This window comes from Anser anser, assembly GCF_964211835.1.
Source record: "Anser anser genome assembly, chromosome: 1".
In the NCBI taxonomy this organism is placed as follows: domain Eukaryota; kingdom Metazoa; phylum Chordata; class Aves; order Anseriformes; family Anatidae; genus Anser; species Anser anser.
In genome coordinates, this window is record NC_139720.1 from 89,671 (window position 1) to 102,528 (window position 12,858).

The 12,858-nt window shown below is 42.7% G+C and overlaps 1 protein-coding gene across 8 annotated transcripts in view; it reads left to right on the plus strand.

The window, feature by feature from the left end:
- The window catches only part of GOLGB1 (golgin B1), a 72,480-nt gene that overhangs the window by 19,588 nt on the left and 40,034 nt on the right, over positions 1-12,858 (plus strand). For all 8 annotated transcript variants that reach the window (XM_083843737.1, XM_083843742.1, XM_083843739.1 and 5 more), the window contains 5 exons: positions 1,247-1,369; positions 1,819-1,932; positions 6,457-6,865; positions 8,375-8,460; positions 8,762-8,861. In XM_083843737.1, the coding sequence (XP_083699863.1) occupies positions 1,247-1,369; positions 1,819-1,932; positions 6,457-6,865; positions 8,375-8,460; positions 8,762-8,861 (832 nt within the window). The remainder of the gene's footprint in view (positions 1-1,246; positions 1,370-1,818; positions 1,933-6,456; positions 6,866-8,374; positions 8,461-8,761; positions 8,862-12,858) is intronic.

Sequence of the window (12,858 nt, forward strand, 5' to 3'; positions counted from 1 at the left end):
GATAGTCTGGCTTGGTATTAGAAAGTGATCATACACTCATTTACATGCTGACACTTGCTACAGTTGCTGGCACCACAGACACATGGGCCCTTTGACCCACGGTCTGATACTAGTTACTGGTACTCAGACCTCCCTCCCCGTGATACACACACATGCACGCTGGATAGAGGGTGCTTCCCACAGAAAAGAAAAAGAGAAATGGACTTTTATAAGAAGATCGGACAGACTGCTGATCAGGTACAGGGCATGGCCAGGGAAGCCACTGTTTGCACACACAACTGACTTTTATTTTTGTATGCCTTTACTGCCTGGTTTTTTTCATGCTTGCTCCTCTCCAGATATCCTAGATCCATCCATTTCCCTGCCCTTGCTTCCTCTTCTAAACATCCCATAATAAGTCTTGTACAGTCCCAGAATTGCAGTCCTCTTTGGCTGCTTCCACTAATACATCCTGTATCCCTAGGCAGTAGCCACTGCTAAAAGTGCTCTGCAGTTATCTTAATGAGTCTCATGCTTGAATAATGGGAGTGATGGCTCTCTGAGGAAGAAGTACTACGGAAGCAGCCCTTGGAAGGGTGTCCCTTACTCTGAGTCAGAATTTGGTTTCCTGTCTGCCTGCCGTTGTGCTTCTAGGCTTGCGTAGGTGGGCTTTTGGTGGGATTATTGTTGTCCTGTGATGGGCTTTGGAGTAGCTGGGACACAGTATTATTTTTGACTCCCACACCTGCCATTGCCTCTCTCTGCTCTGCCATGGATGTGTAGATGAGCTTTTTATCACATAACTTAACAGCTGTTGCTGCTATTGTGTTTATTTATAAAATGATTTATGTTAATACTATGGATGTCAGTTTTAGGTTTTGGTATGTGAAATAGACTGTATCCTACGCAAATACAAAACCAGAAGTTTTATGAAGTTGGACTTATATAGAAATTATATCTTTTATCGTTCTGTGTAGTTGTAAATGAAAATTCTACATTTTCTGCTTTCTGGAATCACAAATATCAGTTAACGTATATATATTAGGAGGTTAAAGATACCGTGTGACCAAGGTGACGTAAAAGATTACCAAGCTGAAGACATCATCACACACACACGTGGTGTGCTGATGTTGAAAGCTGGCCTGCACATTTGTTAAGCTCATAACTTTCTTGTTTGTTTTTTTTGTTGTTGTTGTGCAGGTTTTTGTTTGTTTTTGTTGTTTGTTTGTTTATATATATATATATATATTGTGGCTTATGTTTTCAGCTGAGTCACCTGCAGGAAGTAATTGAGGAGAAGGAAGCTTTCCTAAAAGAGCAGGTTCAACAGCACCAAGCTGAATTGCTGAAGATAGCGGCTGAGTCAAATCTGAATGTAGAGATGCAGCAGGTATATTTGTTATTATAATCTTATGAAGGTGAAGAGAAAAGAAAATAATTTTTATTAGTCTGAGGACTCACTGGGAAAGCAGTTCTCAGCAAAGTAAGTCAGAAGGGACGAGAAGGGATTTGATCTGATTGTCTGCTTTTTTTGGTTGTTTACTTTTAGGATGCTATCTTAGACTTTCAGAGTTCCAGCTTCAGTGTGCTGATTTGCTATAAAACCTTCCCTGTCACAGTTAAGAAGTACTCGTTTATTGAGCTCTAGTTCCCTATTTGTGAAACAGTGGTGTGCTCTTACTGTACCATGGTTCCAGAATAAATGTCAATAAAGAACAAAGTTATTTAGGCTGTTAAAGTAACTGTGTTATGAAAAGTAGGTCTATGGATGAAACAAGGGAATCTAGCCTTCTTATGTTAGCCTCTCAGATTACTGTTACAGTGCTGTCTCTCTTACAGAACCTGCATACACTTCAGAGAAAGCTACAGGAAAAGGAAACAGCTCTGCTAGAACAAACTCAGGTGGTAGAATTTCTGGAGCAGGAATTGCATATGGCTGAACAACAAAAACAGGTACTTTTTCATGTTTTGCTTGTTGCTTTACTGTCATGTCTCTTTAGTGGAGTCATAGAATGGCTTGGGTTGGAATGGACCTTAAAGATCATCTAGTTTGAACCGCCTGCCATGCACTGGGATGCCACCCCACTAGATCAGGCTGCCCGGGGCCTCATCCACCTCCAGGGATGGGGCATCCACAGCTTCTTTGGGCAACCTGTTGCAGTGCCTCACCACCCTCTGAGTGAAGAATTTTCTCTTAACATCTAATCTAATTCCCCCTCTTTTAGTTTAAAGCCATTCACCCTTATCCTATCAGTACCTGCCTGAGCAAAAAGATGCTCTCTATCTTTTTAATAAGCCTCCTTTAAGTATTGAAAAGCTGCAGTGAGGTCTCCTCAGAGCCTTCTCATCCTCAGTCTGAACAGACCCAGCTCTCTGAGCCTTTCTTCATAGGAGAAGTGCTCCAGCCCTCTGATCATCTTTGTGGCCTTTCTCTGGACCTGCTCTAACAGGTGCACATCCTTTTTGTTGTGGGGGCCCCAGACCTGGATGCAGCACTCCAAGTGGGGCCTCAGAAGGGCAGAGCAGAGGGGGCCAAATCACCTTCCTTGGCCTGCTGGCCCCTCCTCTATTGATCCAGCCCAGGATGCAGCTGTTCTTCTGGGCTGCAAGCACGCACTGCTGGCTCGTGTCAAACTTTTTGTGCACCAGACTGAATGCGGTGGACTGGACTTTTGTCAGTAGCCAGTTACCAGACCGGCTTATTTCTGGCACCAAGTTTCGAGCATGAAATCAAGCTGGCAAATCCCTCAGCTCAGAGAGAAAAAATGTTAATTCTTGGATAAGAGAAAATTTAGTCTGAGTGGGGAATCATGTGATTGTTACCTCAAAATTAAGATACTCCTCCCTTTCAAAGAAGAGGACAGATTTTTTTGGTTCTGGAAAAGAAAAGAAAATGATTACTACTATGCAGAAAAGATTTCAATAATATTGCTATTAAAGATTACTAGGCACACTTTCTAACCTTATTTCTGGCTTTATGCTCAGCCTTGTATAGTCTCCCCAAAAGTTGATGGCTTCTGTCTGGTTGAGGATAAGGGCTTGCAGCGAGTTGACAGCACCACAAATCTCCAAACAGGAGGAATTTTGTGTCCGTAGCTTATTCCTCAATCCAGGATCCACTTGGAGTTATTTTTATGTTTGCTAAAATGGTTTTACACTTTGTTTTGTCTTCATTAGAAAGCAAGTTCATGCTGCATCTGATTTTACTATACATGATGTGTTTTATGTCATAGAAATAAAATGATATTGTCTATATGTCATGCTTTATGTCATCAAATAGAGTTCTATTTCTTTGTCTATTTTGTTACTACTCTATCCAATTTTCTCCAGTTCCCAGATTGCATTTTTTCAACTGACCACTGGTGAAGTGTTTATAGCGTTGGGGTCTCCAATTCCAATGTGTGCCTCACCTTCTATCATTCCCTGCCTTCATGTACTTCCTGCATCCCATTCTGTGTTCCTGCTTCTCAGTGCCTCTGCTGTCTCACCAGGCCCACATTTTTCTACACTATACTGTTGTTAGTCATACCTATTTCATTTTACAAAGAGTAGGTCTTTGTAGCTGCTATCTGTTACAGAAAAACAAAAAAAGCTGCAATAATGTAAATGGATGAAGATAAGTAAAACAAATTTTGCTTAATTACATGGTAAGAGAAAATATTTTTGTAGCTAAACTGAGTAAAATCATTTCCAGGAATTTAAGGCATGTTCAAACAGCAGGCTTGACGAGCCTTGTTCCAGAGGACTTGTAAATGCAATGTAAAGCTTTGAGTCCTGTTACTAGTAGTGTCAATGCTACATTATTGGACTACAAGGCTCTGTAACTATTAATCTGGTTTTGTGGCTAGCTATAGATTTTCCAGGTGATAGCTGTTTAGGGGGCTCTAGCCACCACACTAACACGTGCATCTGCACTGAACTTGAACTTTTTCTAAGGCAGGTTTTAGAGCTACAGGTCTCTGTGCATTGCTTACAGTTGGTCCAGCCAAGCAACAGGGATAAAGATGCTTCAGAAGACCTCTCTAGCAGCCCAGTTTTTGTGCATGTGAACAGGGACAAAATCTAACCATACTGTGCAGTGCGGCCTGGTGCATTCAAAGCTGACAAATACACGGTGCTTCACCTAAGGCAAAAGTACCTAGCATGGTGCTAATATAGCTACACTGTTCTGGACTACAATGTCCAGGCCAGATCAAAGACAGATGTTCTTTGGTGCAACTTGTGAAGGACTTGGTAATATGACACAGCTTCTGCAGTGGTATTGGCTCTCACCTAGTCATTTTGGAGTGTGAATAAAATGAGATCAAGTCTCTACATACATGACTATATATACATGTGCCCCTTGAGATGAGATCCCTTAAAAGGTTTGTTTGCAGATGTATGATGAGTACCTTTTTTTTTTCCTCAGTAGCACAACTGAAAATCTCCACCGTTCAGAATGAACTTCTGCTTTATCAGTCTCATGGGAGGGTGGTGCAGTACATCAGCTGCACTTCTGGTCAAACAAGCAGATATGTTACAAATTCATTTTTAAGCTCAAATGCTCATCATTTCTACTTAGAAACAAAAGGGACCTCTACTGTTGTCATTGGTTGTGCTGTCCTCCAGTGTCCTTAGTTAATTCAAGTTTTGAACATTAATATTGTTCTTCCTGGAGAAATGCTAGCTTTTATTATAAATATCCTTGGTCTCAAAGCAATATCTAATTCTACCACCTCTCTTCCTTTATTTATTTATAATTATTCTCTATCAGAACACAACAGGTTGATCTACTTCCAGATTTTTTGGTCAGGCTTTGAAAACTCTCAAGGTATTTGTAGGGAGCAAATGTGAGCTGATTCATTGTCTTGTACGTTTGGAGAGAAGCAGAAAGAAATTGATTTCTGACCAAAATGCTGGAAACTTCTTAAATATCTTGGAAATAGTTTCTTCCTGTTTAGACCTTGAAGACAATGAACAGAGAAACATACGTTTATTTTGGTGGTTCTTGTGGGTAATGTACGTGTATTTTGTTATTATCATTATTATTATAGAACTTGCATAAGGTGTTTAGTGGATGAAATGTAGTTTTGATGAGGAGGCAAGAAGCCACTTTTTGTTCCTTTCATGTATATTGGTTGAAGAGCTCTGATTTTCAATAGGTTTTGTAAACACAATTTGGAGCTCTTTCACAATGGCTTTCTTCTGACCACTTATAGCCCATCCCCCAGTGGTAGAGTAATGCTAGATTACAATACAGTTTACAAGTAAGCAAGATGCTCTGGACCTCTTCTCATAGGAGTCACCATAATGAGTCAGAATTGTAGCCTGCCCAATAACTCCTCCAGCAATGGCCAGGAGTCCTGTCTTGCTTCAGTCACATGCCGAGAGAAAATATTTCCCACGTGATACCCAGATGTCCCTCATGGGCATCTGTTTTGCAAGCCTTCATAGCTTTTCCGCACACAGCACTCCGCAAAGCCCGTCCAGTGCTGAGCCTCACTTCGGAAACTTTTTTCTTTTCTTTAAAACTTTTATGCACCACTCTATTTTCTTGTTCATGTGTCCCAACCAGGCACAGTGGTGGGACCTCTTACTGTCAAGAAGAGGTGAAGGACCTCGGTGAGCTGACTTGTACTCACTGTTGATTATACTGCTTGCCAAAGAGTTTTGTGGAGTGATAGCATGGATATCTTCATGGCATGGTTGTTGGGGTCCCCTGATTCCTCTTCTATGCCCTGAATCCCCTTGTGCCCACTATATGGTCATCAGGAGATCCGGGTGTACCTATACCCTAAGGCCATGGGGTGGAAGCTTCTCTTCCTACCCATAGTGTAAAAGGAGCTCCTCATCAGCCTCCTCCAGAAACTAACTATGTTGACCATACATAGGCCTAGGAGAAGGAAATTTGATGAAAGGAATTCTGGCAAGTATAGGTTCTGTGTCTGTTCCTTGTTTGTCTTAAATCTGTGGTCAGTGTCCACCAGCTTTCTGAGATCTTTCATGAATCACTGGGCATTGTGTAGAGTGTTCTGTCACTTATGGCTTCCTTTTTCAACATTTTTAACCCAATTTCACATATACACTTTTGTTCCATTTGTTAATTGTCGTCTATAATTCTCCTTTTTCTGTTGTAGTGCTTCCTCACCTTTTTGGGAAGCTTTCTTCCCTCTAAAACACAACTCATGGTAACTGTTCTACTGTTTTCTTCCTGTCTATTCCCCTGCACTAAATTTAGATTTTTCTTTTCTTTAGTTTTGGGAGTTGAACTCAAATTGTGAGTTCATGTTTACCCCAGCTTTATATCCTTTCAAGAAGCAAGTAGTAGGGCAGGTTCTTTCTAACAAATTGAGATTCCTCTCATGTTTATTTCATTCTTTCTGCTACTTAAATATTTGAGGAGGATATAATGGCAATTTTAAGATTTAATTCAGGTACTTCGCTTTGGTGCTGAATTGATCTAGATAGAGTTAATTTAATTTTCATATCCTTTTACAGATGTTACAAGATCAATGCCAGAAGATGTCAGTGGATCTAAGCTCCCTGAAAGATGTGCTAGATGCAGAGAGACGAGAGTCTCGGAGTCTTAGAGAGAAAATGGAGATGGAACTAGCCGAGAGGAAGCTGTCCTGCCATCACTTGCAGGAGGAGGTACAGTGTCTCTCAGAACAGCTACAAGAGACAAGAAGGGCGCAAGTGGAATTAGAGAGATACAGAGGCCTGGAGAAGAAACGAAGGCAGGAGGTGGAAGAGAAAAACCTACAGATCAGTTGTCTAAAGGTGGCTGAGCAAGAACTCCAATCTAGCTATGCTGCCCTTGTAGCTGAAAATGATAAGCTGAAACAGGATGTTGACCAGCTGTTGATGCTGTCTGCTGAGAACAGTACTACAATAAAGAAACTACAAGGTGAGTAAGCATGGTATTTTGGTGAAGCAGGTTTTCAAGAACCGAAGGATCACTGGGTTGCCTTCTACTTGGCTTTGCTTTTATGATGGCTCATAAGAAACTACTGATCGTAGAATCCTTCAGGCTGGAGAAGACCTCTAAGATCATCAACCTTTAAGATTGTATTAATGTCCACCACTAAACCATGCTACTAAGTTCTAAATCTACATGTTTCTTGAAGACTTTCAGGGGTGGTGTCTCAACCACTTCCCTGGGCAGCCTATTCCAATGCTGCACAGCCCCTTCAGTAAAGTAATTTCTTCTAATATCCTACTTAAGTATGATAAGGTCTCCCCGTAGCCTTCTTTTCTCTAGGCTAAACATCCCTAGTTCCCTCAGCCACTCCTAATAAGACTTGTTTTCTAGACCCTTCATCAGCTTTGTTGCCCTTCTTTGGACACACTCCAGCACCTCGATGTCCTTCTTGTAGTGAGGGGCCCAAAACTGAACACAGTATTAGAGGTGCGGCCTCCCCAGAGCTGAGTGGATCGCTTCCCTAGTCCTGCTGGGCACACTACTTCTGATAAAAGCCAGGATATCCTGGTTTCCACCTGAACATTGAGCTGTTGACCACAACTCTTTGAATGCAACCGTCTAGCCAATTCCTTACCTAACACATGGTCCATCTATGCAATCCATGTCTCCCCATTTTAGGGACAAGAAAGTTGTGCAGGACAGTATTGTGTGCTTTGCACTAGTCCAGGTAGATGGCATCAGTTGCTCTCCCCTTATTAACCTGTGCTATAACCCCACTGTAGAAGGCCATCAAATTTGTCAGGCACGATTTGACCTTAGTGAAGATATGCTACCTGTCACCAGTCGTCTCTGTTTTCCATGTGCCTCAGTGTAGTTTCCAGGCAGATCTACTTCATGGTCATACTGGGCATAGAAGTGAGACTGACAAGCCTGTAGTTCCCTGGATCTTCTTTTTTCCCCTTCTTAAAAATGGGGGTTTTATTTCCCCTTTTCCAGTCACTGGCACTTCACCAGGCTGCCACAACTTCCCAAATATTATTTGAAAAGGGTAGCATTTGTTGTACTTTCTTCCTGTGGTGTCGTAGCCTATAATTTTTTGAGACTTGCTAATTTCTTGAGCCATATATATATTTCTAATTAATTTTAATAATTTATTGGATTCCTTTTTCTTCCATCGACTTGTGCGAGTTCTTCTTGGATGTGCCACATTCTTCAAAATCTTTCAGATTCTTCTACTGAAATGTTAAACAAGCAACCAAGGAAAGCAAACTGTACCACTTTTCTCTGTACGCTTATATTGAATCAGAACTAAAAATACTAATCTTACTGGAGGCTAATATTTCAAACTGATTTTTTCCAGCTACTTTAGGTCCCAAAACTGGAGCAGTGACTGGGATATAGAGATTCCATGTACTGTAGTGCATACATTTAAACTGGGTATATTTCAGCAAAAAAAAGATACGCCTTAACTCCCTTTTTTCCTTCCTCCTTTAGATGAACTTATACAGAAATCTGAAGAATTTGTATGCTGTCAGAATAAGCTGAAATCCTGGTTGGAGGTCTCTGAATTGAACAAAGAGGTATGGTATTTTCATAGGTCTCGTAAAATTTTCCCATATGTTGAGGAGGAACTGAAACAGAGTGAAATGTTTAGAATTTCTTTTTCATGTGGTGTTGCTTCAGAAACATTCTTTTGGGTTCTCTCAGCTCATGGGCAGACGTGTTATGACTATAAGAGCCTGGGCAAAAATAGGAGACAATCTGACTAATTCAGAAGTTGCCAACTGATACATTAAAGGGATAACTGAAAAATCAAAGACTAATGCTTCTGTAAAAACTGTGTGCAAACTTGTCTCTCTCCTCCATCCTATGTTTAAACAGGATGAAACAACTTCACAGGAAAAAACGATAGAGAAGGAAGATGGGACTGGGACTTTACTACTATCCACAGAAAACGTGGAAAGACGGAAGACTGAAGATGGTATTATTATCCTTCTTCTTATCTATTTTAGATAAAAAAACATGTCCACGGTTACTGGTTCAATATGCTTTTGTTGACAAGATCTTAAAAAATGCTAATCCTTTCCAGTTCTTAAAAGTAGAATTTATTAGCTCTTATACTGAAGGGTTCAGGCAGCACCTCTAATAGAATTAGCTAGAACTAAGATGAATCACAGAATAATTTACGCTGGAAGTTATCTCAGGGAGACTGTAGTCAAGCTTCCTGTTCAAAGCAGGGTCAGCTATGAGATCAGACCATGTTGCTGAGGCCTTTGTCTAGTCAGGTCTTGAAAACTTCCAGGATGGTGACTATACAACCTCCTGGGCAGCCTCTTCTGACACTTGACTGTCCTCATGGCAGAAATGATTTTTATGATATCCAGTTGGAACCTGTTCTGTTTCAGCATATGCCTGTTGTCTTACATCCTCATAACTTGCATCACTCTAAAAACCCTGTCTTTGTCTTCTCAAGAACCTCTTCACAGGTTTTGGAAGGCTTCTTTTAGGTGTCTACAAAGCTGTGTCTTCTCCAGGCTAAATAAGCCCTGTTGCCTCAGCCTCTCCTCACATGGCAAGTGCTCCAGCCACATGACCATCTCGATGGTCTTCTAAGCTTGCTTCAGTTTATCAATGTTTTCCTGTATTGTCCATACAAAACTGAATACAGTAGTTGAAATGCAGTCTAACGAGTGCCAGGTAGACAAGAATAATATCTTTGTATCTGCTGGCTAGACTGCTGTTCATGCAGCCCAGAATGCTGCTGGTGATGTGTACTGCCAGGCACACTGCTGGCTGGTATTTAGCCTACTGTCGATCCGATTTTCTTGATCCTTTCCCAGAGAACTAGTTCCTAGCCTGTACTCCCAGGGAGAGGACTTTGCATTTGTCCTTGTTGAATTTCATGAGGTTTCTTTAACACCCTTCCTCTAGCCTGTCTAGGTTTCTCTAAGCGGCAGCCCAGCCCTTGAGGGTATCAACTGTTTCTCCCCAGTGTGATGTGTTCTCCAAACTTGAGTGTGCACTCTGCCACCTTCAGGTCATAGATGAAGTTGTTAAATGGAAGAGGTCACAAGATGGACCTCTGTGATGCTCCACTTGTTACTAGCCTCCAGATAGTGAATGACTCATTCAGCACTGTTCTCTGAGCCTGACCATACAATCATTTTTTTTTTATGCATCGAGTTGTCCTGAAGTCCAGACCGTCTCTTATCTTGGATACAAAAATATTTTGTGAGACACTGGCAAAAGCCTTGCTAAAGTGAAGGTAAATGACATTCCCTGCTCTCTCCGTATCCACAAATGCATGGAAGGCAATCAAGTAGTCTGACTTGCCCTTGGTAAATGCATGCTGACTATTTCTCAGTCACCACTTCCTCTTCCCTGTGCGTGGTAATGTGCTTCAAGAGGTTAGAGGCCACCTCAGGCACAGCAATTGTGAATTAATAGAGTTTCTGATTCTTGGAAAAGTATGGAGGGGGGTTAGCAGAACTGCCACCCTGGACTTTCAGAGGGCAGACTTTGGCCTGATAAGGAGACTGGTTAGAGGAGTCCCTTGGGAGGCAGTCCTGAAGGGCAAAGGAATCCAGGAAGGTTGGACACTTTTCAAGAAAAATCCTAAACTTACAGGAGCAGGCTGTCCCCACATGCCAAAAGGTGAGCCAGTGTGGAAGACCAGCCTCACTGAACAGGGAGTTGTGGCTAGAGCTCAGGAAGAAAAAGAAGGTTCATGACCTTTAGAAGAAGGGGACACTCAGGAGGACTACAAACGTCAGGAGGCTCTGCAGGAACAAAATTAGAAGGGCCAAAGCCCGATTTGAGCTCAGTCTGACTATTGCTGTTTGTTGTGGTTTAACCCGGCTGGCAGCTAAACACCACACAGCCGTTCGCTCACCCTCCCCCCTCCCTCTCTGGGATGGGGGAGAGAAACGGGAAAGTGAAGCCGGTGAGTTGAGATAAAGACAGTTTATTAAGACAGGAATATAATAATAACAATAATAATAGTGATAATGATAATAGTATTAATAATAATAATGTGTAAGAAAACAAGTGATGCACAATGCAATTGCTCACCACCCGCTGACCGATGCCCAGCCTATCCCCGAGCAGCCGGCCCCCCACCCCGGCCAGCCACCCCTATATATTGTTTAGCGTGACGTCAGATGGTATGGAATACCCCTTTGGCCAGTTTGGGTCAGCTGTCCTGGGTCTGTCCCCTCCCAGCTCCTGCTGCACCCCCAGCCTGCTCGCTGGCAGGACAGAGCGAGAAGCCGAAAAGTCCTTGGCCTGGTGTAAACACTGCTCTGCAACAATTAAAACATCAGCATGTTATCAGCGCTCTTCTCATCCTAATCCAAAACATAGCACCCTACCAGCTACTATGAGGGAAAATTAACTCTGTCCTAACTGGAACCAGGACACTGTTAAAGAAAATAAACATGTTTTTACAAATAGGTAAATGAGAAAAGGAGGAGTAAAGAGAATTTCCTTCCTTTATTGGATGTGGGGGGAAACATAGTGACAGAAGATGAGGAAAAAGCTGAGGTGAGGTAACTAATGCCTTCTTTGCCTCAGTCTTTAGCAGCAAGACCAGTTGTTCTCCAGGTACTCAGCCCCCTGGGCTGGTAGATAGGAACAGGGAGCAGAATGAAGACCTCACAATCCACGAGGAAATGGTTAGCTATCTGCTACTCCACTTAGATGTATGCAAGTCTGTAGGGTCAGATGGGATCTGCTCAGGGGTACTGAGGGAGCTGGCAGAAGTGCTCACCAAACCGCTTTCCATCATTTAACAGCAGTCTGCCTATCCAGGGAGGTCCCAGTTGACTGGTGGCTAGCAAATTGCCCCTCACTACAGGAAATACATCGAGGCTGTGGAGTGTCCAGAAAAGGGCTACAAAGCTGGTGAAGGGCCTGGAACACAAGTCCTGTGAGGAACAAATAGGGGACTGGGAACTGGGGTTATTTAGTCTGGAGAAGAGGGGGCTCAGGGGAGATCTTATTGCTCTCTCCAACTACCTGAAAGGAAGTTGTGGGGAGCTGGGGGTCAGCCTCTTCTCACAGATAGCTAGAAATAGAAAAAGATGGAATAGGCTTAAATTGCACCAGGGGAGGTTCAGGTTGGAAATTAGGAGAAATTTCTTCTTAGAAAGAGTGGTTAGGCATTGGAAGGGGTTGCCCAGGGAGGTGGTGAAGACACCGTCCCTGGGGGTGTTTATGGAAAGGTTCAATGTGGTATTTAGGGACATGGTTTAGTGGTTTATATTGGGGGACAGTTGGACTAGATGATCTTGGAGGTATTTTCCAATGTTAATGATTCTGTGATTCTATGAAATGTGATACATTTCATCTACAAGAAGGGCCAGAAGGAGGATCTGGGGAACTACAGGTCTGTCAGTCTGACCTCAGTGCCAGGGAAGCTCATGGAGCAGATTATCTTGAGAGCCATCATGCAGCACTTAGAGGACAGCCGGGTGACCAGGCCCAGTCAGCATAGGTTTATCAAAGGCAGGTCCTGCTTTACAAGCCTGATCTCCCACGACAAGGTGTCATCCTCAGTGGATGAGGGAAAGGCTGTGGATGTGGTCTACCTAGACTTCAGTATGGCTTTTGACACCATTTCCCACAGCATTCTCCTGAAGAAGCTGGCTGCTCATGGCTTGGACAGCTGTACTCTTTTTTGGATTAAAAACTCTCTAGGTGGCTGGTAGCCTGTTGAATATGAGCCAGCAATGTGCTCAGGTAGCCAAGAAGGCCAACAGCATCCTGGCTTGTATCAGAAATAATGTGGCCAAAAGGACTAGGGAAGTGATCGTCCCACTGTACTTGGCTCTGATGAGACTTGGCTCTGATGAGGTCACACCTCTAATACTGTGTTCAGTTTTGGGTCTCACTCTACAAGGTCATTGAGGTGCTGGAGTGTGTCCAAAGGAGGGCAATGAAGCTGGTGAAGGGTCTAGAAAACAAGCCTTATTAGGAGT